General features: G+C 55.6%; 2 protein-coding genes across 4 annotated transcripts in view; both read left to right on the forward strand.

Moving 5' to 3' along the window:
* TRIP4 (thyroid hormone receptor interactor 4) overlaps nt 1-9937 on the forward strand; it is a 33950-nt gene extending 24013 nt beyond the window's left edge. For both annotated transcript variants that reach the window (XM_063346718.1, XM_063346719.1), the window contains exons 12-13: nt 4702-4804; nt 9732-9937. In XM_063346718.1, the coding sequence (XP_063202788.1) occupies nt 4702-4804; nt 9732-9799 (171 nt within the window). In that variant the 3' untranslated portion in view covers nt 9800-9937. The remainder of the gene's footprint in view (nt 1-4701; nt 4805-9731) is intronic.
* A 3661-nt stretch (nt 9938-13598) lies between these two features.
* ZNF609 (zinc finger protein 609) overlaps nt 13599-26802 on the forward strand; it is a 72901-nt gene continuing 59697 nt past the window's right edge. For both annotated transcript variants that reach the window (XM_063346211.1, XM_063346212.1), the window contains exon 1: nt 13599-13785. The gene's annotated coding sequence lies outside the window, so the exon portion shown is untranslated. The remainder of the gene's footprint in view (nt 13786-26802) is intronic.

Genomic DNA, 26802 nt, shown 5'->3' on the forward strand with positions numbered 1-26802 from the left:
GCTTGTCCCCTCCTTTGCTCTTTTGCTGTGGGCTGTGGAGCGGGGAGGCTGGGCAGCTCTGCTGCTATTTCTGGTGGTGATGAGCTGGTGATGGGAGACACCAGTGATGGTGAAAACAAAGTGTAGGGAACATCCATTAGCAATTATCCCTGCTTGCAGCTTGATTGGGGTGGCTGTTGGGGACATCTGATAGCCACTTAATGTATGTTCAAAGCGCCAGCTCCAGCGAGAGGGCAAATCTGGTGGTCGGTTTTCAGAGGAGCCCAGCGCTCAGCTCCCATTTGCAGCTTGTGCTCAGACGCTACATTTAACCTCGAGCTCTTTCTGCCTGTGTTAAGCTGCCTTGAGATCTGCTTTTCTTGCCACCCCCCCCCAGCTAATCTCTTCACAGCGAGGATCTTACAAACCTGTTAGCAGCAAATTGAAGCCCGACTGGTGCAGTCGCAGAGATGGGATGAGCAAGGAGGGTGGTGGTTGCGCAGACGCCGGTGTGTGGAGAGCCTACGTGGGGTTTTCAACTGTGCGAAGCAGTGGGCTGGAGCAGCAGTTGGTAAAGCCCTGCCGGCTGTTCGCAGCCCACGGAGCCCACCGTCCTCCCAACTGCCTTGTCACAAGCCTGCTACGAGGTGGCAGAAGGTCTGAAAGGAGGCTGAATCTTTTTTTTTTTTTACTCTGTAGTTACATTGCATAACCCCTCTCTTTTGAGCTTTCCTGCTCATCTGCAGGATTGGAGGAGGGTGAGTTTTCTCCCTCTTGAGGGACAGCTTGGCCTCTGGACTTTATTTGCTGTAGAGGGCCTTTTTAGCCACCTTCTCCTAAATGCTGAGTTGGGTCCTGCTAGAGGCAATGTCAAAGCCCGGAGTACTGGCACCTGTCTCATTTATACCCTCAAGATTATAACGATGAGTGCCGTTGAAATTAGGAACATCCCCCATCAGACTCCTGGCTGGGTTTGATTCTCTTGTAGAGAGGGAGCATCATTTCCCTCTAAATTGACCTTTTATTTTAAAAATTGCTGTTGCAGATCCTCTTTACTGGGGATATGCTCTGTCTTCTCTCTCTGGTACACTAGACGCGGCTTTTGGGCTTTTACTACAAGCCTCAGGTTTGCCAAAGCGCTGATGGGCAGTGGCCACTCTCTGTGGGGTGTAGTAGGTGGCAGTAAATTTGTTCTCCGTCTCCTAAATTTACTGCGTTGCAGACTGTAGAGTCACTCGACTGATGTCTTACAGCAGAAACATTGAGAAATGAGCATTTTACTCGTTAGGTACTTGGGCAACTTTGCAAAATGTAACAGAGGTGATTGTGTTCAGTATCTTGCTGGCAGTGTCTCCTCTGAGAGCGTAAGTCAGCTGAGTAGTTGCCAATGGGAGAAGCATCTTTGGTGCGAGACAGGTGGGTACCGATGTCCTAGTGCTGAGCTCAGCTGCAGAAAGAGCTGTAGAGGTGGAGGAGTTCCGCTGTTCAGCCACGCTGCCTGTCCTGATCCTGATGATGATGGGATGAGATGAGATAGTGTGGATACAGTCCATAGGTGTCTACAGGCGGCGTTGCTCATGGCAATCATGTGTGATGTCGAGAGTGAGCACTGTTTAGGGGACTGAATAGCAACAGGGAGAGATTTTGGGTAGGAAATAGTAACAGCTCCGGTGACCTCTAGGAATGAGGTCTATGGAGGTGGTTTCTAAACAGGTTACAAATTGGCAGCTAGTTACAGGTGCGCTGGGGAGAGGCTTGGTCCTAGTGATGTGTTGTGTGGCAAAAGCACATCTGACTGTTTCTCTGGTCAGTTTGCATCGAGAGATGCAGCCAGCACATCTAACCGAGGAGTCTCGGTTCTTGCCAGCCCCCGGCCACACGCTCCTACCATTCACTGCTTCACCGGCCCCTTCTTTGAGCAGTTCAGCCCATTAACCCAGCAGAAAACTGACTTTACCCAAAAGCTCCCTAAATTTCTGCAGGATGAATGAGCTGAATTGACTTGTGGAAGGGACCAGGGGAAGAGTGGAGCCATTAGGCTGGCTCAGCCCCAGCTTCTCCGCCTGGGAGCATCTTGTCTCTAGGCAGAGGAAAGGGCTACGGCTCTTTGTCAGCTCCGGCAGGCAGGAATATTCTGCTTTTGTTGTTCACCAGGATGGGATAAGGGCTTTCCGGGGTAGGTACAATAGGAACCCTTAAACGTAGTGGCTCGACGAGGGGCTCCTTCCCTGTCTCCTGGGAGTGAGAATCCAGAGGAAGGACTGAGGCTTTTAAAATGCAGGGCACAGACAGATTTGGCACGTGTACAGAAACGTACCCTGGGAGCGAAGATGAAAGGCTGCGCCGTGGAAGCGTAAACCCAAGTCACAGCTGTGGCATCTGCCTCGGCCTCAGGATCGGATTGAGCTGGAAGCTTTTGGAGCTGAAGGTTTGATCCTGGTTTCGGATGAAAGCTGTCAGTGGAGAAACCAACCTGGTGTCTGGTTTCACTGCTGACACCAGGGTACCCGTTACAGGGGTAGTCCTTGTGTGAGGGCCTGTAAGGTGCGTGAAGGGGGACATGGTGATGTCCAGGTCCACCTAGGAGATGGCGGCTGAGGAGATTTGGGAAGCAGCTGTGCTCCGGGTAGCAAGACCTCTAATGGCACACTGGTCCCAGACACGTAACCTGTCTGAACCACATGTAGTAGAGTGGGGATGGACCACCTCTGTGACAGCCTGGGATGGTGGCTTATGCCCCACTACTTTATGGTGTGACCTTCAGAGGCCGTGCTAGTGTGGGTAAGTCAGGTCCTCTGGCTACGGAGGGGCCACCAGTCACCTGCATGATGCCAAGAGCGATACAGCGTCGCCAGCATTTCGCACTCACCAGGCCTTGGCCAGGAATATTCATATTGGCTCTTTCTAACCTTCCAAGATCCTCCTTCCCTGCAGATGGGAAATCAAAATCCTTGGCATCGGCGTGGAGTGGTGGAAGCAAGTCAAGTAACATGGCTCAGCCAAAAAAAGAAAGAGGAAGAAACCTGTCCAACCAAGATCGGTACAGCAGGGCATCCGCATGCGATGCAGATCAGTGCGGCTCTTTCTCCCCCGGTGCGGGTGTTGTACAGAGCAGCTAAGTGCACGTACACCTCGCTCTCTTGCTCAGTGAACAGCTCTTACACACTGTTGTAAAATGAGAGGGGTTGGAAACGCTTTCCCTGGTTGATCCAATCCCAGTGTCGGGCTTCTGTAAATCTCCCCTAACCGCTGGCAATGCTGCCAAACCCTGCTACGGCGCAGGGAGAGCGGCTTGCTCCCTGCTCCCCTTTTTGTGCCCAGCTGTTCCAGGGCAAATCCAAACTCATCTTGGCAGGTCGGTGAGAGCTTTTCAAACACTCAGCCTAGGAGTCATTTGTTAGGAACAAATGGGGGATTTGCCAGGACACGCTGCTCCATCTGGTCTGGCATCCTGTCCCCTACAGCAGCCTTGACGGATCTGCTTGAGGAAGGCAGTGGAGCAAGAAAAAAAAAGGCAGCAGTTTTCCCATGGAAGGAAAACCGCTTCCGCGCTCTGTTTGAACCAGGTTTCCTGGGCTGGAGCACCTTTGTAGCACGCCCAGTACCTCTGCGTCTGTCAGTGCAAGGTCTGCAGCTAATGGAGAATCTGAAGCGATGGTTGGTATATACATTTTTTATTACTGTTCTGCATTTCACTTCTGAACAGCAGTGAGGCTGAGCTGCATCCAGATAGGACTTTGGTACATTTCCTCGCTGAGAGGATTTTTTTTTTTCTTCTCCTTTTCCCCCTGTGGTTAATGAGAGAAATGATCTGTTCGTACTCTGCTTGTAAAATTCACCCATATCTTCATCACAGTGAAACCTCTCCGCAGACTGTGCGCAGAGCCAGCCCCGCGTGGAGACAGCCGGCTTCTCCAAGCCATTGACCTGGCATGTTGCAACTGTTTTTTCTGCCGCTCACCCTTTAGATGGAGACATATCTCAAGGGCTGCGTGTCCCACAGCAGGACACTGCACGGTCTCCAAATCTCAAAGTCCTGGTGTTTGGGCTGAGCTTTGTGGGGAAGCGATGGGGATGTGTCCGTGGCTGGGACAGCTGCTTCAGTAAAAGAGGTGGCCAGCCTTCTGCTGGTCACCGTCTTGTTGGGTTGGCCAGGCTGTTTTGGTTGAGGTGAGCTGCTGGTGTGCTGCCCGTGACCGCCTGAGTTTTAGCGGGGTTACCCACATCCCTGATCAGCTGAATCCGGGAATGCTTTGGGATGAAAATCCGTCCCATGCTTGTCCCAGCACAAAGCAGGCAGCGAGCAGGCAAGCTTGGGAGGGCAGGGCCCCCAAGCGCCTCTTTATCGACACCCCATGCTTTAGATCAGTGAAACCACACCTTTTAGACAGTGAAACACAGGTCGGTGCTAAAGGGGGCTAAAAAGGGTTAGGGAACACTCAGGGAAGCGGCTCGGTGAGCAGATCTGGAAAGGGAGCAAGCTGTGGCAGAGGGGCGATGGGAAGAGGCTTAGCAAGGGGCTCGCTTTGATTAAGACCCAAACCTGCAATTGGTTGGGTGGTTTTTTTTTTTCATTAAAAGTTCTTGAACTGCTTTAGCCTGAGCTGCTACAGCCTAGCTATAACCCATCTCTTAAATTTCTCTGCTCCTGATCGCCGAGCTCTTTTCACACCCATGGCAGTTGGTCTGACTCTGTTTTGTGTGTGTGTCTGTGTTTTGCAGTATCCGGATCTGAGCCAGGAGTCCGGGTCTCCATTTGTCTTTATCTGCACTAATCCCCAGGAGATGGTTGTGAAGTTTCCCATCAAAGGAAAACCCAAAATCTGTAAGTAGTAAACTTTCCACAGATGCCCCCCTTGGCCTTTCGTGCCTGCTCTCATCACCACCTCTGCTTGCCTTTGCCATATGAGTTCGCAACCTTTGCCCTGTGCTCTTTGATCTGTAGGTGTTTGTTTAATGACTCGAATACATCTGTAATATTTTTTTTGTCTTCGGTTCCCCTTTCCCCAGATGTTGCTTCCTTCCAAATACATGCCTCTTCCTGCCTCTGCGAACACTCGGGAGTCAAAGAGCGCTCGTGTCTGCAGCTGATCCGCTTCTGGCATCAGCCTGGGTCAGGATGCGAGCTGGTGCGGGGATGCTCGGGCAGATCTGCGCTCGCTCCTTGCCTGCGGTTCAAAATTACCCTCTTGCCCGCAAGGATGGCGAGGGCTTGAAGCAGCGAGAGCTGCAGGGCCAGATGGATGTTCGCCATCCACAGGCCGGCAGGATGGGATGTCCTGGCAGAGCTCGCAGGGAAGCGCCGCAGCATCTGTCCGCGCTCCGCTTGCCAGCGTCGTTAGTCCCTTTTATGAGCCACCAGCCCCTCTGCAGGCTGCCAGTTATTCCTGCCTGCTGCCGTAAAAAGGATGGAGGAGGGATGCAGCAGCTGGGGAGCCTGCAGCCAGCTCCGTCCTTATTAGCAGCCTCCCCACCACACAGCCTGGGGAAGGCACCGTACATGCTTTCAGGGGATGTGAAAAATTAATTTGACGGGCTAAAAGCAGCATAAGCAGAAATAGTCCTGGCTGTTTGTTTAGCAGAGCTGATGACTGGGTTTTCTTTCTTGTTTGCAGCGCGGTTCTCTGGGAGTAGTTATCTAGCAGCACAGGAGTGGCAGGATTTCTCAGGACTGGATAATATGGGCTTTTGAAGCATGGTGTGGGGTTATTTTTGTTGGTTTTGAGTTTTTTTTTTTCCCCTCTCTGCTCAGAGGAGCACTGTTATGGCACGGCTTCGGTCGTTGGGGGTATATCTGCCCCGCTGGGCTATTGAGTGGGGCGAAACAATTTGCTTTCTTCCCTGCATTTTCTATCAATGTCTGGGAGGTGTGTTCAGCCGATGGCGACAAATGATGCCTGGTGAGCTGCCGCACTGGTATCTTGCTAATGGCACCGTCCTTCCCCAGGGACGGGTCTTTCCCAGCGCGCCGGTGAGCAGGCAGGGCTACGCCAAGTTATTTAGGATGCAAACGCTTTTGCTGTGGTCGAACAGCCTCGTCGCTGCTGCGTGCTGGAGCAGCCACTGCATCCTTTTTATTTTTATTTTTTCTTGTTTTAACCTCTCCTTGCTCTCGTACGAGCTCTCTCATGCCCCTTCACTGACACATCTGCCTCCGCAGAGTTAGGAGGCAGTTAGGCCGCAGTTAGGAGGAGAGCTGCCGGCGGCAGCTGAAGGGGAAGCTGCCGTGCAGTGGTGAGCGCGGGGCAGCCGGCTTCTGCGCGTCTGCCTCGCCGGGTGCAGGCGCTGCCGGTCCCCTCCCCATCTGTCACATCGTCTCCTTTGTGTTGTGACACTTTCCTGCTTGGAGAAGGATCAGTCTAACAGCCTGGAAGGAAGCCGGCTGTGCTGGCGGCTGCCTGCGCTGCCCGCTCCTGCTGCTGGCCCTGCCTTTCCTGCCCTCGATCCCGACAGGAGCTGTCACAAGAGCAGCGGCGGGGGAGACTGTGGAGTTGCATTTTCCCCTCCCAGAGGGGACGTCGTCCGTTTGGGTGATGTTTGTGACAGCCTAGGGAAGGAGTGGGGAATGCTTTGACCTTTCATCGGGGTAAGGCACTGTTTTAATAGGAGCTGGCATCGCATCCGTGGCAGTCAAAAGCTTAATTCTCCAAGCTGGAAGCAGAGCAGGGGGAAGGTGCCGGCTCACGTCCCCACCTGAGCTCACCGGCTGCCCCGGTCTCCTTGAAGCCTGGCTCAAGCCATGACAAAATGCCAGTTTGTCTTGTTGGGAAGCCAAGCCAGAGCGGTTTTCCTTGCCAGATAACAGCATGGACCTCGCCGCGATGACATCCGAATGCTTCTCCATTGCAAATTAGTCATTTCTAGCAGCGTGGGGATGGGGGGCGGAAAAAGTAACATAGCTCAATTTTTGCTGCCAGGGTTATTGTTTGTGTGGAAGGGATGGGTACTGTGTTTGTGTTGCATCTGGGAGCGTGGCTCTCCCCACACACATCTCTGCTTAGTTTCAGCGCATGAGGACAAAGCTCGGTGGCATTCTCGGGGGAGATTTCTTTGAATCTGGGCAAAGCTTCCCCGAAGCCTCCCTCGAGCATCGCTCAGAAACCTCCCTTCAACAGCCGATGGCTGGAAGAGCACAGAGGAGCGGGCAAAGGGACACGTCACAGTGTGAGACAAGAGTCCTTAAATCACTGAGCGGAAAGAGAAGGGGACCCTGGGGCCGTTGCCTTATTTTTAGTCTTTTCCTAAAGGTTACCCACGTGATGTTTCATCTTTGCCAGCTGATAGAGCCGAGGAGCCTCCTGATTGCTTTTGGGGTCTGGGAGGAGCAGGCAGGCATGTTAAATATGAAGCTCACAGCCCCGGCGGTGACACAGCGTTGGTGGTGGGGGACCAGAGAGTGGAGCGAGTACGAACTCACTGCCTTTCTCCTGCCAAAAACCCCATGGCTTGGCGACGCGGTGGTCTGACATGCTGCTTCCGGACAGTCTGGCCCTTCTTGCTCAGCCTTGTTGGGTGCCCATTGCTGTTTCCCGCCATTGCAAGGGGGGGGGCTTCTTCCTCATCCTTGGGCAGATGGGCAAAGTCTTCTCCCACATAGGGTGGCAGAGGGGATGGTGGGTCTCCCAGACCTTGTAGGAGAGCATCTTCCAAACTCTGTGGCTCAGGGCAAGAACACTGTCTGAAAACAGACGCTTCAAGTAATGCTCTGTTTTGCCCTTTTGCTTGGCCTTAGTTTTAATTTTCTCATTTGTGGTAGTGGAAGCGTTTTGCAGATGGCCTTTTGTGTCCTGGGGGCTGCAGTTGTGGCAATGCTGTGCTGAGACATCAGCAGTGTCTGGTTCCTCCTCCCAATTTCTACCTGACCATAGCCACGTTTCAGTTTGTGGCACGGTGACTTACAAAGCCTTGCTCACATTTTTTTTTTGCACGTCTTAACGGGTTTGGTGCATTCAGCTTCCCGCTCCAGCTCAGACAGGAGCATGGCTGGCCCCAAACTCCAGCTGAAGGAGGAGGAACAGTTTCAGGAAGGCTGGCTTGTCCTGGGGGGACATCCTGAGCGAAGCAGTTTGTAACCTGCCTCTCCCGGGAAAAGCCTTGTTGGACTCTTTGTTGAGCTGAAGTTGAGAAGTTTTCTTGGTTTGAAGAGAAGGTGATGGTCTCTGGATGGTTCGGAGCCATTTTCTCTGGAAAGTGCCTGCTTCTCACCTCACACAGGCACTCACTGGCAGTTTTTGGAGGTGTGCCTGGAGCGGGACCGGTTTCGAGCTTGGTGGATCTGGTCCCCACCAGGGACAAGATCTGCTGTGTGCTGTAGCTGGGCTGAAGCAGCGCAGCTCTCCCAGGGACAGTACAGGCTTGGTCCGCTGGAGGGACGATGCTGGGGGACCTGGATGAGGTGCTGCCAGCTCTGGCTCCATCCACCTCACTGGGGTTTCGCTGGGACAGGCTCTGTCTGTCCACCCCTTTGGGATGAAGCTCTGATCCCTTTGCTTCCCCTCCTGACGCTGTGACCATGGTGGCCACCCGTGTCTCTCCTGAGGGACGCGGGGGATGCTCCCCAGGGACCAGGGCCGCCCTCCCCAGCTCACCGCAGGCTCTGCAGGTTTTCCTGCTGGCTTCTGCAACGCGGTGGAGCCCCGTCCCTGCTCCCCACTACAGACAGGGACGGGATGAGGCAGGCATTTGGAGGATGGGAAGATGCAGGGGAGCAGGAGCAGGGAGGTGAGTTCCCGGGGGGACGTGGCATTAGAGGAGGTGACGGGCGCTGGCTGATGGCAGAGCCTCTCTGGGAGGCTGGCTCTTTGCCGTGCTGCCTCGCTTAAGGTCACCTTGCCTTTCTGCATGTCCCTTTTGGAGGAGGGAGCTTTGCCTTGGGAGAGCAGGAGCACCCTTGTTTTTCTATGGGCAGGGAGAGGGGGACAGGGATGGGGACGCTCCTCTGAGGCAGCGCATCGCCCTCCCGGCTTGCTCGCTGTGCTGGGCTCTTGCCGCCTTCTGCAGGAGTTGCCCAGATCCCATGTTCTGGTGTCCTGCTCCTCTCCCAGGTAGGAAAGCAGAGCTGACAGCGAAGCCACCGAAGGCTGTGAGGGACGAGGGGAGGCAGCGTTTGCTCTGGGTCCCAGCGGAGCAGCTGGCTGCGGGTGCCTGGGCTCCCCGAGGTGCTGCCTGGTGACAAAGGCAGCACATCCCTCCCAGATGGTGGCCTTGGAGGCCACCAACCTGGCACTTGAGAGCACAGAGTGGTCTGTCCCCATCACCTTCTGTGCCCCACTGCATTATCATCCCCAGTCTGGGAGCTTGTTGTCCCCAAGCCCAGCTTTCCACCACGCTGTGGAGAAACATGTCCCTGACACAGTGCTTGACAGTTCCCCCATCTCCTCCAAACGTGTTGACACGCATCCTGCGGGCGAGCGAAGGGATCGGTTTCCCCCTCGGTAGTGGTGGGTGAGTGCTGGATGTTAATTTACTCTCCTCCTCGCTGAATTTCCCCCGCTCCAGCATCTCTTTGCCGCGTCGGACACGCTTGCCCCTGGCTCCCCAGTGTCGCGCCTGCGGAGGGAAGCCACAGCGGCTGGAAACGCCTGGCTCCTCAAGCAGGATAATTGAATGTGACAGGAACACACTAACTAGGAGACCTCGCTGCCTCCAGCTGATTTGCATTGCAAATAGCTTTTAAAAATAAAGAATGATGAGGGTTTGTTGTGGGTTTGTTTGTTTTTTTTTTTTTTTTTTTTAAAATCCTCTCTTTACAGGGAAGCTGGATGCAAAGATCCATCAGGGAGCAAAGAAGGGGTTAATGAAGCAGAAAGCGATGGGCTGAGCCGGGGGAGCAGTTCCCACGCAGCAGAAGGGTGCCAGCATGGTCCTCGGCTCTGGAAAGCGGGTGCAAGACGGATCCCAGAGTGCTTTTAGGTATTGCTTTATCCGTTGTATTCCAAAGGCATTAAAAGATACGTGTTTTCACTGACCTCTCGCCCAACAACTCTGTGCTTCCCGGGAAGTCACACACTGCGGACAAGGGTGGGTGGGAGATGGAGCTTGGTGGGATGGGACTCAACCAAGCCCTGGCATCTCCTGTGAGTGCCGGATCCCAGGACAGTGGCCATCCCGGCTCCATCCCTCTCAGCGGGCAGGAGGTAGTTCCATCCTCGCTTTGGCAGTGTCTCCCTCCCCAAAATGTGCCCCGAGCTGTTTTGGCTGGACAGGGTCAGCCACATCACAGGAGAAACAGGGAATGAGTAGGTGGCTCCCACCAGCCGGAGAGCCCAAGCCCTGTTGAGCGCATGCTCGGGGACGGAGGGGACTCTGGGTGAGAGGTGGGCTCGGCTCCTGCTCGGCGGCTTTCCGAGCTCCTGGCATTGCCGGGAAGTGCCCAGCTTACATCTCTCTCTCTCCTGATTTGTATCAAAGCAGCAGCCACCCCACAAAAGCTGTCCCCCCCTCCAGCAGCTGCGTGCACGAGTTAAAAACCCGCTCTGCCTTCTGAATGAGATTAATTTCTCCTTTTTCTTTAATCCTTCATATTCAGCATCTCCCTGCATTGCCGTGTCTGCTCATTCGGCAGTTGCGGTCGCTGGGCTGGGAGCCTTTCTTGCCACGTTGCTCCAGGCTCACCCTCGCCGTGGTTTAAGCGTTCCTGGTTCCCTGGAGCCTCTGAAGGGGACAGAGCAACCCCTGAGCGCTGCCATTGTCCCTCCTCCTCCACGGGGATGCGGTGGTGAGCGGAGCAGGGCTGCCGGCTCGGCTGCTTGGCGCAGTTACTGGTTGCAGGTCATCCCAGCCCTCCTCCTTGGCTCCTAGCCCATCAGAGAGGAGGAGGAGGAGGGTGCGAAGCCTTCGCCCCAGCTGCCTGCCTGCCCTGAAGCTCGGCAGGTGGACACTGCGGTGCTGGTGTTTGCCCTGGGAGTCTTCTTCTGGCTCCTCTTTCATGGGATCTTCGGGATGCTGGAGGTGGTGGATCTGGATTCAGCGCCCACCTGCGTCATTCCTCTCTTAGAAAACCCTCGCGGGTGTTTCAGCTCCGAGTTGCCTGGGCTTGGCACGGAGGTTGTGGTATGGGAGCTGCTGTTTGGCGTGGCAGAGGGAGATGGGCTTCTCCTGCTTCCTTCCTCCTATGACCTTCCTCCTCCTCCTTCCCCCTGTCCCCCAGCTTGTTTCTGTCCCTTGTGTCCCACCAGTATGGTCCCAGTCAGCTGTGCTGGGACTCCTGGTGTCTTCCCTGTACGTGTTTCTCTTCCTGTATCATGGATGTCCTCCTCTCTTGGGTGGATGTGCCTTGGGAGTGAGGAGAAACGTCCGCAGTGCCCATAGGAGTGGGGCTGGAGAGGGGCGGGGGGCTTGGGGTGGCATCCTGGGATCCTGGTGCCAGGGGGAGAAGGAGGCAGGAGAGGACTTGGCCTTGGTGGCTGGGTGGGAGAGGCAGGACATGGAGGTTGCTTTGCCCGAGCTGTTTGCGGCTCCCTGGAGCATCTCCTGGGAAGTGGAAGGGTTGACCCTCAAGCAGCTGGCCCCAAGGCAGTGCTTGTGGGAGGAAGGTGGGGGAGATGCCCTTCCTGGCTGAAGACAGGCACGTGGAGAAGGAGCCTCGGGTTACGTGGTGGACAGGGTCTTCCACAAAGCATCACTGATGTCTCTGTTGTCCTGCCCGGCGCTGCGCCTCATGGGCATGGCCTGGGATGAGCGGGATGAGGCACCCAGGGAGGATGTGGTCAGCACCCACGGGTTGCGCCCAGGCTGGGCTCCGCATCCCGCATCCCCGGGCTTTCCAGCTCCTGCTCCTTATTCCGGGAGCACAGCACTGTGTGACAAAGTGGGACAAGGGGACTGCGAGGCTCATGTCCTGCCCCTCACATCTAATGCCCCTCAAAAATCTCCGTCTCAGGGCAGTGCTTCTGGGATGGGTACCTAAGCCAGGCTTTGAATATGAGCCCCCGATTTGGCTCCATATTAAGCCAGATCCGTCTCCTGTGTCCACCTCTGTGAGAGCAGCAGCTGCTCTTTGTCACCTCCCTGTCCTCACAGCTCACATCTGCACGTCACCTGAAGGTTTCATCCACGAGGATTACACGTTCTCCATTGATCCCCGCGGGGCTGGTGGCTCTGGTGCTGGGATCCAGTAGCCCCGGGTGGGCTGGGTGACAGGCACCACTCATGGTCACAGCAAAGCACACCATGGCAGGGAGGCCAAGGTCACGTCTAACGAAGCCATATTGCCCAGCAGTGATTTGTACTTTCCTTCTGTGTTGATGACGTCGTTTATGGTTTTGCCGGGGAACGAGCAGGCTGATGCACTGACCCATCCCTGGTTTGTTCTGCATTCCTGGCAGAAACTGGTTTTCCCATCTTTGGGAGCATCGTTCCTGGTCCGGGATGTGCTGAAAATCAGCACTGAATGCCCACAATACCTTTTACCCAATCCTTTAAAAAATTTCAGTAAAAACCGACCTGAATTTGTTAATATAGGTCGTATTGTGTCCCACCAGTGTTGGGTTTGGGCTGTGTTAGGACAGTTTCTCCTTTTCACCATAAGGAAGAGTTTCTCCTCTTCATCTCATTCGGGATAAATGAACGTTGTTCTCATCCCTCTTTTCCGACCTGCCCCAGCCCCAAACCCCACAGAAAGGGGGTGATGGCACCCAAACCCCAGCCCCTCATGGTGTCCCACCTCCTTCACCAGGGGTTTGGGTCTGGCATCGTCCTCGTTTGGGGGCGAAAGCATCAGAAGAAGTCGCTGTCTCCTTCCATGTCCCCCTGAACCCATGCTGGAGGAGAAGACCCACCATGCCCGGGGATGGTGGCTCCTCTCCGGGCTGGGGGGATGGAGGTGATGGTCCCACTCATCCCCTTGGCTGCAGGACCATGTCCTGGCTCCCTCCTCGATGCTGCTGGGGTGCTGCCTTGGATGGTGCGCCCCGTCCTCCATGGCCACTACTTGCCTCACGCGGGGCTCATTTTGGGGTGTGCTGGAGCCGGGATTGGGACAACCCCACTGAGAGGAGCTGAAATTCCCTCATCGGCTATTGCGGGGATAGCACCGGGGCTCTGGGGCCAGGAGCAGAAGGTCTGGGGGACATACCACCTCCTTGGGGACATCAGGGCTGGGGACCCGCGGGCGTTATGCCGGCTCAGTGACCCGAACCAGTGGCTGGTGTTGATGCCGGCGCCCCCAGAAGCCCAGCCGAGCAGGGGGGTCTCAAATGACACCCCACAGCGTGTAAAACACCCCCAAAAATGTGTGTGTGTGTCCCGTTCCTTTCCCAGGTGACACCGCGGCGGCTCCGGCAACAGACTCCGCTCCGGGCTTTGCCCCTGCGCCCCGGATCCCGATCCGCTCTCCGCGTTTTCCGGCCGCGGCTGCCGGGCCCTGGCGCCCGCTTTGTGCGTCCTCCCTCACTCCCTCCCTCCCGCTCCGCGCTCCACCCGCCGGGTTTCGCGTCGCGCCCGCGCCACCCCGCTCCGCCTGCCGGGCGGGTTCCGGCTCCGGGCTGCCGCCGCCGCCGGGCCGAGCCGAGCGCAGCCGAGTCGAACCGAGCGGGGCCGAGCTGGGCCGACGGGAGCCGAGTCGAACCGAGCGGGGCCGAGGGGAGCCGAGCGGGGCCGAACGCCGTGCCCGCCCCGCCCCGTCCCGCCCCGCCCCGCCCGGCGGACACCGGCGCGGCCTGCGCGGCGCGGCGCGGCGCGGCCCACAGGCGCGGGCGGCATGGCGGCCCCGGCGGCCGGCCCTTAGCTGCCGGCGGAGGAGCGGCGGAGCGGCCAGGCGGCCCCATGGAGGAGACTTAGGGCCGCCCGGGACGGGAGCGGAGCCGGGTGAGTGGCGGGCCTGGCCCGGCGGGGTGTGTGTGTGGGGATGTGTGTGTGTGTGTGTGTGTGTGTGTGTGGGGAGGGGGGGTTAGGGACCCCCGCGGCCGTTGGGCCTGGCCCCGGCTCCCCCGGCGGTCGTTGGGCCGGGGTCGTTGTTCTCCCCCGCGGCCGTTGCGGCCCGTCCTCCCCCACGGTGAGCGTTGGGGCTTTCCTCCGCGGCCGTTGGTGCCGGGACACCCCCCCTCCCAACCTCTTCCCCGCCGGTTTAGGCCCCCTCCGTGTCCGGGCGCCGCCGCCGAGCTCCGGGGACGCCCCCCGTGACCGTTGGGACGGGTGTGTGCCCCCCTCTCCCCCCGTGACCGTTGGGTATGGCTCCCCCTGGCTGTTTGGGTCGGTCCGCCCCCCTCTACCCACCCCCCCCGCCCCGGGGTGCGGGATCCCCCCCCGGCCACCGCGGGGGTCACCTTCTCCGCGGGGGGGGACACCCACCGGGCGGTTGGGGCGCGGACCCCCCGGTGCAGGGGGGTTTGGGGGCTCGGCCCCCCGCGTGTCCCACGGCCGCGGTGCGGGGGGGGGGGATCCCCTGTATGTGGGGTCACCGGCGGGGCAGGTTTTGGGGTGAGGGTCGGGGCTGGGGCGGGGGGAACGCGGTGGGTCCGGGGTGGTGGCAGGACGCGGTCCCCGAGGGGGCGGCTGTGTCCCTGCGCGGGGGGGGGGGTGGCGGCGGGGGGTGTCCCCCTCTCCGCGCAGGGAGGGTTTGGGGACCGTGGCGTGACGGTGACCCGCCGCCCCGCTCCTGGGGGTGACACGGCGGGTGACAACGTGGCCGGGCTGCGGGTGGGACGAGGGGCAGGACACGGCCCTGGTGTCCACGGGGAAGGTCACCGGCTCGGGTCTGCTCCGCCGGCCGCCGCTCCCTCCGCCGCACAACAAACCGCTTTTCCCCCCCCCCCTTTCCGGGAAGGCCCGTTCCCTTGGCGGAGGTGTCGGACACAAGACATTTTTCGTGGCTCACACCGAAGAGCTGACGGGCCCTTTTTGCCCCCCCTCCCCTTCCAGAAGAATTAAGGATGCCGCCGGCATCGGGGCTGGCTTTGGGGCTGCGGCGTGCGCAGGGGCGGCACGGGCGCTCGCCGCCTTCCTCGCATGGACATCCTCAGGAAAACCTATTTCCACGCTTTGTGCGATGACTCCGGCATCGGATTATGCTGCACATTTCTAGCTCTTTGTTGGCAGTACCCGACCGCACATGCACGGCACTCGAAATATCCAGTCAGCTTATTTTATTGATTAGCTCTTGACCAGAAATAATTTATAATTTATTATTTTGAAGTCGTTTCGGTCTGGAAACAAAAATCCTTGCCCTTTTGTGCCCTGGTTCCTCCAGCAGCGTTTTCCCCCCTCCCCGCGGGGGTAGAGCTCGCCGAGGAAGGCAGACGTGCGCGGCACCGTGAGTGCGGCCGTCTCGGTGGTGCAAAAGGACAAGGATTTAATGTTTCACCTAAACTGGCCCCGCGTTTGGGACAAGGGCTGCGAGCCAGTCAGAGCCACCAGAGGAAATTAATTATCAAGCAAGTTGTAATGACCTGTAATTGAGTATGGCCAGGACACGGGGATTTTTTTTTTTTAATTCCTTTTTCTCCAGCTGGGTGCTTGGACTTGGTTTTGAGCGGAGGGTCTGTGTGTTTTGTGAGTCGCCATTAGGCTGCTCGTTAACCGGAGGGGCTGGTGCCTGCACGTATGCGCGCGTAGGTGTCTTTTAATACACGTGTTATCCTCTCACGACGTCTTCTGCGCGTGCCGAAAATGGTGTTATTTTTTTGAGGGCTGCTGAAAATAAGGGCCATTTGTCCACCTGTAGCCCTGTGCTGCGGGCTGGGTGGCAGCCGCAGATCATCTCGCTCCTTCTCTGCGGTTGTGAGGTGGCAAAGTCCTCTCGTGCCCGCTGCATCCGGCTTGTCCGACCTCTGCTTCTGCTGCCTCCAAAGCTTTGCCCTTTAAATTATTAGGCTGGCTGAAAACACGCCTTTTTCGGGAAGAAAGGGCTTGCGAAGTCTAAAGGCGGTTGAGGGGTTCTCACGCTGTGTTGGAGCTGCCTAACAGCTTCTGTATCTTTATTATGTATGAACAAGGAGGAAGGGCCAGAGTTTGCTCCATCTGGTTTAGTCTCTTTGAGAAGCGGGACGCCTTGAATCGAAATTTGCCTCCACATTACATTTACGTTATCTTTTCAATTTTAACTGCATAAATTAAAGAAAACAGAAGCTGTCTCGTCTTTCTAGCACTTCCATAAGGGCGTCCCTACCAAAACAAAGTCGATGTCTGCGAGTCATGTCCACGCCGTGGCAGAGGTTGGAGACCCACGACTGGGATCGCGCTCCCGGGGCTCAGCCGCAAAGGAAAGGCAGCTGGGGACCGACGCTGTGATTTACTCAGTGTTTCCTGGGTGTGCACTGCCTAAAAAGGGATCTTGCTCCGCCTGCTCATGGAGGGAAGAGGAAGAGCTGGGCCCTGTCGCGTTGCTCTCGACCTTGGCCGGGCTGGGAGTGGGGATGTACCTCGCTCGCGGCAGGGCTCCCATCGGGATTAGGGCCTCTGGGTGCTGATGCAATACTAGTCCCAGATGTAATGCAATAAGCTTCTTTGTCCCCTTTATCCGGAGTATTATATAAATAAGATGGTATTTATGGTCCCAGGTATGCCGTTTCGGGGATGTGTGATGGCGTGTGCGTGCAGCTGTGCCCTCTGAGTGCTGACACTCCTGCTTCTGGCCAGCTTCCCCGGCTGGAGGCAGGCACATCACAGATGCTTGCTCCCTACCGAGAGCAGGTGAGGCCGCAGGTGACCTTGCCAGGGGCTGGTGACAGTTTAACTGGGCTCGGTTGCTTGTACACAGTGAACGCAGCGAGCAGATTGCCTTTGGGTAGTCCGCAGGAGATGGCGTGGTTTCCCACCGAGTTCAAGGTGAGGTCTGTGTTTATGTTTGCAGGCTTGCTGTGGAACGTGGACTGATGTTTCCACAACCTCTGGGTCGCGAGAGTCGTGGGTCCGTTCCCAAACCTGCCCCATATTTCTTCGCAGCTGGTGGTGGGTTGTGGAGAGATTTTTTGAGAAGCACCAAAGTCCGCAAAGCACCTGGAGATAGCCTGGGCCATCTGCAGTTCTCCTGTGGCGCCTCTTCTGATGGTTCATAGGCACAGGTCAAGCGTGTGTGGGCTCTCTGGGGATGGGGAGAGCTGGTCCCTTCCCCATGGAGCTTGCCTGCTTGTTCGGGAGAGTCATAATTTGGATGCTTGTGCTGTGGTGGTGGTGGCCAGAGGGAGGATGACACCATTGTACAAGGGTGCCTGACTCTGGCAGGGTTTTGGGGATGTGAGGTATGTTGAGGAGCTCATCCGGGTGTGAAGGGTCTTCTGTAGGATCAAGCGTAGGTAGATGAGCTGGCGCGGAGCTGGGACCTCATCGGTGGCCCTGTGTAGCTACTTAACCCAAGCTTTGGCCACCCTGTCAGCGGCTGGTCTGCTCCACGTTCCTGTGCTGGGTTGGCTCGGAGGAGGAAAGGGTTTGGACGAAGGGCAGGAAAAAAGATCCCACTGGGACGTGGCTTCTTTTGCCACGCGATTGCATCGAAAATGTGCTTTCCTGATAACGAGGATTAGTGCATTGTGGTGCGACGCGGTTTCAGAGGAAGGAGTAAGGCTTTGCTCCAACGGTCCTGCGGTAAAGAAACTAGGGAATGTCTGTCTGACTGAGAAACTTGCTCTGTGGCTCTAATTTTTTTAAAATTTATATAATTTCTTGAAAGGAAACACCTATTTAACTTCTGGGTTTTGGTGAAAAAAAAAAAAAGATATCAGTTTTTGAATGAAACCAAGAGGTTGTTTTGCTGGTGCTGCAGTTGAGTGTCCTTCGTGTGCACAAAAATTCTTGACGTAGCCACCTAAGCGTCAGCTCGGATGTGCTGTGCCTGTAGAGAGAGGGTGTAAAAGGATGCGAGTACTTTTTTGTGGAAGAATAAGGATAATTTCAGGAGAATCTTGGTATTTTGTATTCAAACATTAAATGCTCAACTTCTACAATTCATTTCCTTGTTTATGGGATAAGAAAAGGAAGAAAAAGGAAAGATACTGTTGTCCCTTTATGCTGCTCTTTCCTCGAGCACATTGAGGGCACAGAAAGGTTTTGCGGCGTCGGATTTTCCCTCCGAGCTGTTCCTGGGCCAGCTCGGCGGCTCTTGGAGGGCAGATGGATGGTATCTTTGCACAGTGCTACGTCACGTGTGACGTCTGGTCTCTTTGCGTGGCTGCGCCGATTTATTGATAACAAAACAAGGCAGTTTGAGAATGATTTTAATAAATTTGCCGAGCCTGTTTGTGGTTTTAATTAAATGGAGCGTTCCTGGCTCGTCCAAAGGTTTGGCTGGGAGTTATCCCGGTGCTTCTCCAAGGGGAGAGAGAAAGGGCGGCTCGGGAGGAGTCTGCTCTGCAGCTTTTAAAGGAGTGAAAATGAGGTGTGTAATGGCTTAGCTAATGTTAACCGCCATGAATTCGATTGAGGAGGTAGAGACTTACAAATCTCCAGGAGAATTACTGCTCCCTCCCCAAGGATAGAGTAGATGATGCTATGGTGAAGCTGCTTGTTTTGAAGATTCCCTGTTAATTTTTGGGGGGTTTCGTGTCGTTTCCCTCTGTACCTGTCGCCACAAGTAATTAAAAGTGAACTACGACTACCAAAGTAAGCCAAATACACTTTGATGCATGCTTCTTGCTGTTTTTTATTGTATTCCTTTACATGCTGGCTAATTCGCAAAATTCGGCGATTTGCAATGGGTCATTAGCGTGAATTAGCAACTTTCTGATGTATATCATAGCTTTGCAAATGTGCTTTATTAATCTGTGAAATACACCTATTTATTATCCCTCCCGGGGAAAAAAAAAAAAGAAAAAGAAGGGATTTCTTGGCGTGGTGCTTGCTGTGCTTGTATTTGTCCCCGTCTGTGTACGCCTTCCCTCCTCCTTTACTTCCCAGTCTGGTTGGTTTTTCCCAAAGTGTTCCCAGGCTGATGGTTTGACAGCAAGAGAGATTACAGCCACACGGCCAGTCCTGTGCTGCAAATGGCGCCTTAGCTCGTGTAGCCAAGGTGCCCTAATTGGTTATTGAATGGAGGGAATTAAAGGCATTAACAGGTGAAGTGTTGCCTCCTTCGTTTTTGGAGCAGCAGAGAGATGTTTGTCCTCTTCGGAAGCCTGGGCAACGGCCAAGGCTGCCTGCCTGCGCTTCTCCTGAAAGGAAAAATAAAGCCCAGAAGCTGTCCCTTCCCTGGGAGCAACCTGGGAGCGAGGAAGCCAGCGTCTGTCCGTCCTCTCCAAACTGCGCTGCTGCGTCCCCACTCCTGTCGAGGCAGGGCTGTGCCCGGGAGCCGCCGCTCAACCGGGTATCTCTCCGCTGGTGTCCCTCCGGCACTCTTCCTTGGGACAGAGGAGACAGAAATGAGATGTCAACTTCGGCACGGATCCCTCCCTGTCTCTGCCAGCGCAGCCGGTGGTTTTTCCTGCGGTACCTCCGTGGAGGGTGATCCTTGTTGGAAACCCGTGTGGCTGCAGCCGTGAGAGCCCCAGCTTGGGACGGGGACCACCATGGGGCTGGGGGACAGCAGGCATACCGGCGTGCCGGGAGCGAGGCGAGGAGCCTCACCACCTCCAAAGCCCATAAGGGAAGGGTACAAATGGCCGGTTCGGAGGCGCCCGCTCTGCTCCCACCAATGCCCAGCAGCTCGAGCTGCCTTTCTGCAACCCTGCCGATGGCGTTGGGCGAGCAAGGGAAAAAGGGCGAGCTCCTTTTTATCCGGCACTTACTCCAGCAGTTATTTATGCCCGTTGGTTGTCTTTAGTGTTCGCCAGCTCTTCTTTCTTCCCATCTCCGTGACTGATGCTTCAGGGATCTTTCCTGGTCACATCCATCTTGCTGTTTCCTCTCGCCGCCGACTTTCTCAGGCTGCTGGCAATCTTCCAGCCTGCGCGGAGCTTTATCTGAAATTTGTAAGCCTTTTTGGTTATTTTTACATGCTCTCTACCCCCTTCTAGGTTGTGCGTGAGGACAGGCCACCGGATCAGATATCTTTAAGCCTCTCGTAAATCAGTTCACTTCTGTGTTGGGGTTAGCAAGGGTGTAACGAGACCGGTTTTAAATCTGCATGGCTGCTCCGCTTTCCTGGTGGAAACCAGCTCTCTGCTGGAGGGACAGTCAACCCCCAGGTTTGTCCCTATGGGAAGCATCACATTGCAGAGCTTGGTGCCAAATTAATTTGCTCAGATGTCCCGTTTTGAGTGTTTAATGTTATTTTTGGCAACAGCCAGCGGCAGCATGGCTGGCTGGGTTCATCAAGACTGGGTGTTGCGGTGGCAGGAGAGCGGCCGGGCCGTGGCCGGTGCTGCTGGCAGTGCCTCCCGATGAGCCGTAGCGCGCCGGCTTGTCTAGCTTAGAGTCATCCGAAGCGCTTCCGAGTTAATCCTGGCTGGCTATTGCTCACAGGGTTGCTTTTTGCCTTTGCCACCGTGTAGCTGCCAGTGGTCGGTGTGTCAGTCTTGGGCAGCCAAACCTGGCGGTGATGCCTCTCCGCTCCTGCCAGCCATGTACTGGTGACGCCGTGACACCTGCAGTCACACAAGGTGGCACGTGGGGATGGCAGGGCGAGCAGGGCATGCAGGTTTCGGGCGAAGATGGGGTGGTGATTCTACTTACTGTTAAACCATCGCGTGCAGGTCTGGGCATGGCAGTTACTCGGTGGTGTCTTCCAGCGTGCAGGCACAGCGGCGAGGGGTAAATCCCAGTTCGGTGTGCCTAATTCGGGACAGGTCTGAGAGCTGAGCTTGCAGGAAGGAAGCCGGCTCTGTTGTTTTACCCACCGAATGCTTTTTCTCCCACGCATGTGGGTTTTTCAGTTCCTCTTTCCCGGTACAGCCGAATGTTAAGAGCGCTGGGCACCAGTTTATGTTTATGGATGTGGATCTGAGTGCTGGGGCTGGATCTCAGCCGGATCTCAGCTGGGGCTGCTGAGAAAGCTCTGGGGCATTTTCAGCTGTCAGGGATTTTGAAGTCTGCAAGGTCGTGCTTGCTGGAAGAGGTCTAGCCTGGTGTTTTCGGATGAGCCGGCTACAGCCAGCCAGTGTCCAGAGGAACAGCCAAGCCTGAGCCTCACTGCTACCTGCTCATCTCAGTAGAAGGTGATGAACTACCCGCTCATCTCCGCAGCAAGAGGCTTGTGAAGGGGACGTGCCTCGCACAGGAAGCTGCCATGAGAGTCATAACGAAGCGCTGGCACGGCTCTCGTCTGCCATAGCTGTGCTTGTTGCTGCCCTAGCCCATGCTGCTGCTTTATCCCACCGCTGTGACCCGTCCTTCAAACCTAGCTCCTGCCCAGCAGGAGATCCGTCAGCTCTCTGTAGGAGCTCTGTGCATGTGGGCAAGTTGCTGGACTTAAAGGGTGGCTACAAAGAGGACAGAGGCTCTGTCTTCACAAGGAGCCATATGGAGAAGTCAAGGGGCACCAGATATAAGATGCACCAGGAGAGAGGTTTCATCTCAACATAAGAAAGAAATTTTTTACAGTGAGAACAATCACTCACTGGAAGAACCTCCTCAGGGACATGGTAGAGTTCCCATTGCTAGAGGTGTTCAAGATGCGAGTGGACAGAGTGGTAGATAATCTCATCTGGGTTCCCTTTCCCAATGAAGGTTGGAGCAGGTGACCTTTCAAGGTCCCTTCTAACCTGGGCTGCTCTACAGTTCTGTGACCTGAGTCGTGTTGACACATATGTTCCAGCTTCTGTGTAACGATGGTGCTTCCTCAGCTTCCTACTGGAGAAGTGACTCCAGCAGTGCGATTCAGCGGAGAGCAGGCAGGCATACCGAGAGGGTGATGTTTGCCTGCTGTCCTTTACAGGAAGGAAATGAAGTGGTATTTGGTACCTTTGTGTAGGTTTCTAGGTATTGATGTGCCTCCTGCTTGAGCTGAGGACCACGCATTTGAGTGATGTTTCTCGCAACATTAGTTTTCTTGAAATATGAAGCTCTGAACTTCCCTGGGTGTTGGCGGAGGAAATCTGAGTTGCGTTTTGTTCAGTACAGAAGTGCCAGGGTTGAGAGACATCAAAATCAAATAATTGTACATCTGAAGAACCGTGGGCTCTCGAGGCATGAACAAAGGCAAAATTAGGACTTTTGTGATGACACTTCAAGAGTGATGGGAGGATTAAAGAGGAACTTGTTCCAGTTTTCCCTGTTTTGTGATATAAAGGAAGGCCTGAAACGTTTCTTCCTTTTCATTTTCCCCCTTTTTTTGTGCCTCGTGTATTGGTGACCTGTTTGGCTTGTTGGGAGTTGAGGGAAATGAGGGTGTCTGCCCAGGGTGGCTTAGTTATCAAGCCGTGTTCAAGAATATTGTGTTTTTCAGCCTAGATTGAGCGTTTCCTCAGTGCCTGTTTGGGGTTGGGGTTAAAGAAGTGTCAGTAAGAAGCAAATGCTGAATTTTAGCAAATCTGGTAAAGTGTTTTCTTCAAACACAGCTGGGTTGAGATCTGGCATCTTGAATCTACAGTTTTGGTGGGCTGCTTTGTGTGCCCTAGTCTGGTTGAACGTTGCTGTAAAGGTCATGTTTTAAGGTCATGAGCAGATGGGGGTGGATGTGAGGTTGAGTTTTGGTCTGAGCTGCGTCTTTCTGACCGATGATGAACGTGAAGTTGACGCTCCAGTGTGTATTTGGTAGCAGGTGGGTGTTGTGGCTGATAAATCTCCTGAGCTTTGCTCCAGATAGAGTTAGTGTGTGGCCACCCCTATGCTGAAGAGGTCTTTGCTGACCTCTCCCATCTTCCTCTGTCTCCAGCTTCTTCCGGTGACCCCGTCCGTCCTGCTTTTGTAATGCCTGGACTGAAATATTTCAGGCTTTTCTCAAGAATGCCAACAAATGACTCATGACTTGAGCGCTGCCCTGTGTCAGGTTCATCTCCAGTGTCAAGGCTCAGCCTACGGAAACTTGGAGTCCCGGCGTAAGTTTCTCGACATCTCTCCAGGCGCTCTGGTTGCAGTGCATGCTGGAAGATGTAGTCTTGGTGGGGTGCACCTCCATATTAAAAAAAGAAGGGTGGCTCCATTTTATTCAAATTGGGTTCAGCCTTCTCCCTCCTGGCAGCTCGCCCGCGCCGTCCCGCTCGGCCCCGAGAGCCACCGAAGTTCTCCCGGCGCCTTGTGCGAGCGAGGAGGCGGGAGCGCAGCTCCTCCATTCAAAATCTTGCTTAATTCCACATTGAACAGCTTGTTTTGAAGCCCTGCGCTTCGGTGTGTTTTGCAACAGCTCGGACTCCCGCCGGGCGAAGGCGATGGAGGGATCCTGCCCCCGTTGGGTGGCAGTTCTGGAGGGTGTCATGGTAAATCCTCCTTTGTCTGCTACAGCTTGACTGATGTATGGGGGAGAGCAAACCCTCCTCCCCTGCGTGATTTCTTGAGCTGAAAGCAGCAAGTGAGTGAGGAAGCTCCTTTGTGCAGATTTCTCCGTCTCCTCTTGTGCGTGCCAGCTGGCTCACGTTCAACATTTCTCTTTTTTTCTCTCTCTTTTTTTTTTCCTTTTTTTTTTTCTTTTTTTTTTTCTCCCCCATCTCTAGAGAAGAGGGGGCGGGGAGAGAGGGGGAACATCTTAAAAAGAAATCTGCAGAAAAGACATGGGAGTTACTTAACAAAAATCCAACCCAAACAAGCCCAGCTGGGGGATTACAAACGCGGTGGTAGGAGCTGAGTGGGGAGCGAGCGTGGCAGCTCGGGAAAGGGAAGCACATTTCCCCCCCCTCTCCCCGCCATGGCCCTGAGTTTCTTTAGTCGTAAAAGGAAACAAAAAGGGATCTTGTGCGGAGGCAGCGTATGGGGAGAGCTGCCGGCTGCCTGCCAGCGGCGGGAGGAAGGGCCTCGGCACCACGGCCCCTTGGTGGAGCGGGGCCGGGGGCTCCCGGCGAGCCCTCCAGGGTCTTGGCCAGCAGAGGTAGGGGGGCGGCAGCATCATGGATGCTCTCCCCCAGCTGCTGGCATTGCCTTTGCCTCCTCCTGGGAAGGAGTGGAGGGGTCTGTTTGCTTTTCCTGGTCAGGACCAGCATCTCGCCAAAACCCTCCGCTCCCTGCCTTGTGCCCCGCTGGAGGAAACGCTGCGTCCTGGAGAATTTTTTCTGCTCCCCCCCCCCCCGCCCCACTTCCTCCGTCATCTTTGCCGCTCCTTCTTGCGGGCATTCCTGAAAGTTAATCAGGGTGAAAATTGCAGTCGGTCATGTCTGGAAGCCACCAGAGGCTGATCCCGGAGCGCTGCAGGCTGGAGCACATGGGTATGAGACAGTCTCCCTACGTGTGGGCTGGGTGTTGCCAGGAGAAGAGCTTTCTCCTGCGTCTCGCCGCCCTTGGGCGCTCAATCCTGCCCCGCTTTGGTTTCTTGGCCTCCGGTAACCAGTAGAGAAAGCGGGAGTGGCGCGGGCTCGGCGGGTTTGCTGCCCAGCATCCTGCGTGTGTTTTAAGCACAAAGAGCCGGGGGCTCCTGCGGTTTCCTTGCTCCCTTTTTGAAGGCGAGCTATTTTGTTTGAGTAGCTTTTCTCTAGGTGTGTTTGCAGCTCCGAAAGTGAACTTTCAGGTTTGTCTCTTAATATGGTTGGCTCCGTCCCAGCCCATAGATGTGGATTGTAGAGGTCTCGGGCACCTAATGGAGCTGAATTATTCATGTCTGGTGCTGTGTGTGTGCAGCATTCCCAAGCAGAAAGCTGTCTCCTTGCAGGATCTGCGCTCCAGGACTGCTCTTAAAACGCTTTGTTGGCAGGTCTCCAGGCCAACAAGTGAGCACATGCTTTTCATGTTGCGCGGGGATCAATCCTGCCATGGCAGGAGGTAAGAGGAAGGACACGTTTATAGCTGAATCAATCTCCTCGCTCTGTTTTCTGAGATGTGGTGATTTGTGGCGGCGTTACTCCCCCCCGGCAGGAGGGTCTGGATAGCACCCAGTGCTTTTCCAGCTTGGGCAAAACAGGCGGTGGGAAAGGGACCTCCGTCTCTGGCGTGTGGGCTGCGGGAGCCAGGGGTTCCCGTCCCCCTCAAATAGCAACAGTGTGGCAGGCCTGGGGTCCCTGGAGGTCTCGCTCGGGAGAGGGACCTGGAGCACTCCTCTGGCTGCAGAGGTTGAGCCTGTGAGAGCGGCTCCTTGGAGAAGAGAAACGGGGAATCAGGATGGTAATTTCAGGGAGGAGGCGTTTGAGCTGCGGGAAAGGCTGTAGAGCCATGTGCAATGGGTGACCTGCAGGAGATCCCCCCAGGATCGGGGGTCCTGGTCTTCAGCCCCAGGCTGGAAGGGGCCGATCCCTGCCTGGGTCCCTCTTCCCACGGTGGCACGTCTCAAGCTCCCTGCCCGTCTCTCGGCGCCACCTGCCTTTCCTCCGCTCCTGCAAATCCAGCCTGTTCTTGTCCCTCCTGTTTGCGGTTCCCTTCCCTCTGCATTAGCAGAACCTGGGCTCCCTCGACGCCTCCTCCGTAGGGTGAATGTTTTTTCTCCTCTTGTTTTCTAACCCTTTGATTGTTCCTGGCTCTCTAATCGCTGGGGACCCAGCGGACTTCTGGGCTCCTTCTTCCTTTTGTTGTGGTAGGAATTGGCAAACGCTGCTGCTGTTTGCATAGTTTCAGACCAGAGTCCTGCTCATCTGCTCTCCTTGTTTCATATATCTAAATAATACTTATGTATATGTGTGTGTGCGTGCACATACGCACACCTAAAGCAGCAAGGTGAGTTGCGAGTTCCCCAGTGTGAGCTGAGAGCCATCCAAGCCGGAGTTGTGGAGGCGTTGCGTGGAGCAGGTGATGCTGTGCCTGTTGCCATTCAACCCTGCAGATTGTCCGTCACCTTCCTGGGACTGCGAGGAGATCCTCGTCCATCTGTCCCTCTGATCTGAGCCAGCCATGGCCCTTTGCATGCTCCAGCCTTGGGTGGGCAGCTTTTGGGGTCGGAGGCTGAGCCTTGTCCTAACCCGGTGTGTTGGTCCTGCACGGCAGCACCGTGTCCCCGAGCCCTATCCGGGGTTGTGGCTGGACGCTGTGCCTTAGCTTTGGGCCACGAAGGGGCTGTTACCAGATAAAAATGTGGTTCGTCCGCCTCGTTACTGGCTTTGCCCATCCGGACAAAGGAATGGCTGCGGATTTGTGGCACAAAGGCAGCTGGCTGCGGCGCCGGGCAGAGATGGATGGTGGGTGCCCGTTGGTGGTTCGGAGAGGGGCTCCGGAGAGGCAGGTTGGTGGAGTCAGGCTGGACGCCCCGGCTCAGGGCTGGGGAGCGGCTGCTGGGGCAGGAGGAGGAAGAGGAGGAGGAAGAGGAGGAGGCAAGAGAAACACGCGGTGCGGCTCTGGGAAGCCGTTAGCGACTCTGGTGCACAAAGTGATCTCCTGATTCGGCACTTTCTCTGCCACTGAAATGAGAGGTCAGTGCTTTTCATTTCCAGCTTGCATGCTAGCCCCTGGCTCCTGGGGTTAAAAATCTCCGTAATGACCTGTCAGAGAGTGGATTATTAGCTGTACAGAGCTGAGGATGCTGTGGGGAGCAGATGGAAAATGGTCTGGCTGCGGCAGCCTGTCTGATGAAAGAATCCCTGGCATTTTTACAGTGTTTGCGTCTCTGGAAACGCACCATGAAGCTGCTTTCCAGGCTCCTGCCTGCTGGGGTTTGAAGAAATTTGTGCGTGTGTGGGTTTTGTGTTGTGTGTTTTTTTGTTTTTTTTTTTTTTCTCCCTTCTCATTTCTCTTTAAGTCACCTGTTTTTGAAGTCTTGCTCGTAAATAGTCCCAGGAGCCGGTAGGCCCGGAGCTCGGCGGGGAAGGGGAGGACAGTGCTGCTGGAGAGGAGCTTCATCCAAATGGGTGGCCAAGGATTTCTTAAGAGACCTGGAGAGCGTGTGGCTGGGGCCGAGTAGCTGGCCGGGTGGCTGCTGGGAAGAAGCTGTTTCATGTGTTAATTATGTCT

Source organism: Chroicocephalus ridibundus, chromosome 9 (genome assembly GCF_963924245.1).
Source record: "Chroicocephalus ridibundus chromosome 9, bChrRid1.1, whole genome shotgun sequence".
Lineage (NCBI taxonomy): Eukaryota > Metazoa > Chordata > Aves > Charadriiformes > Laridae > Chroicocephalus > Chroicocephalus ridibundus.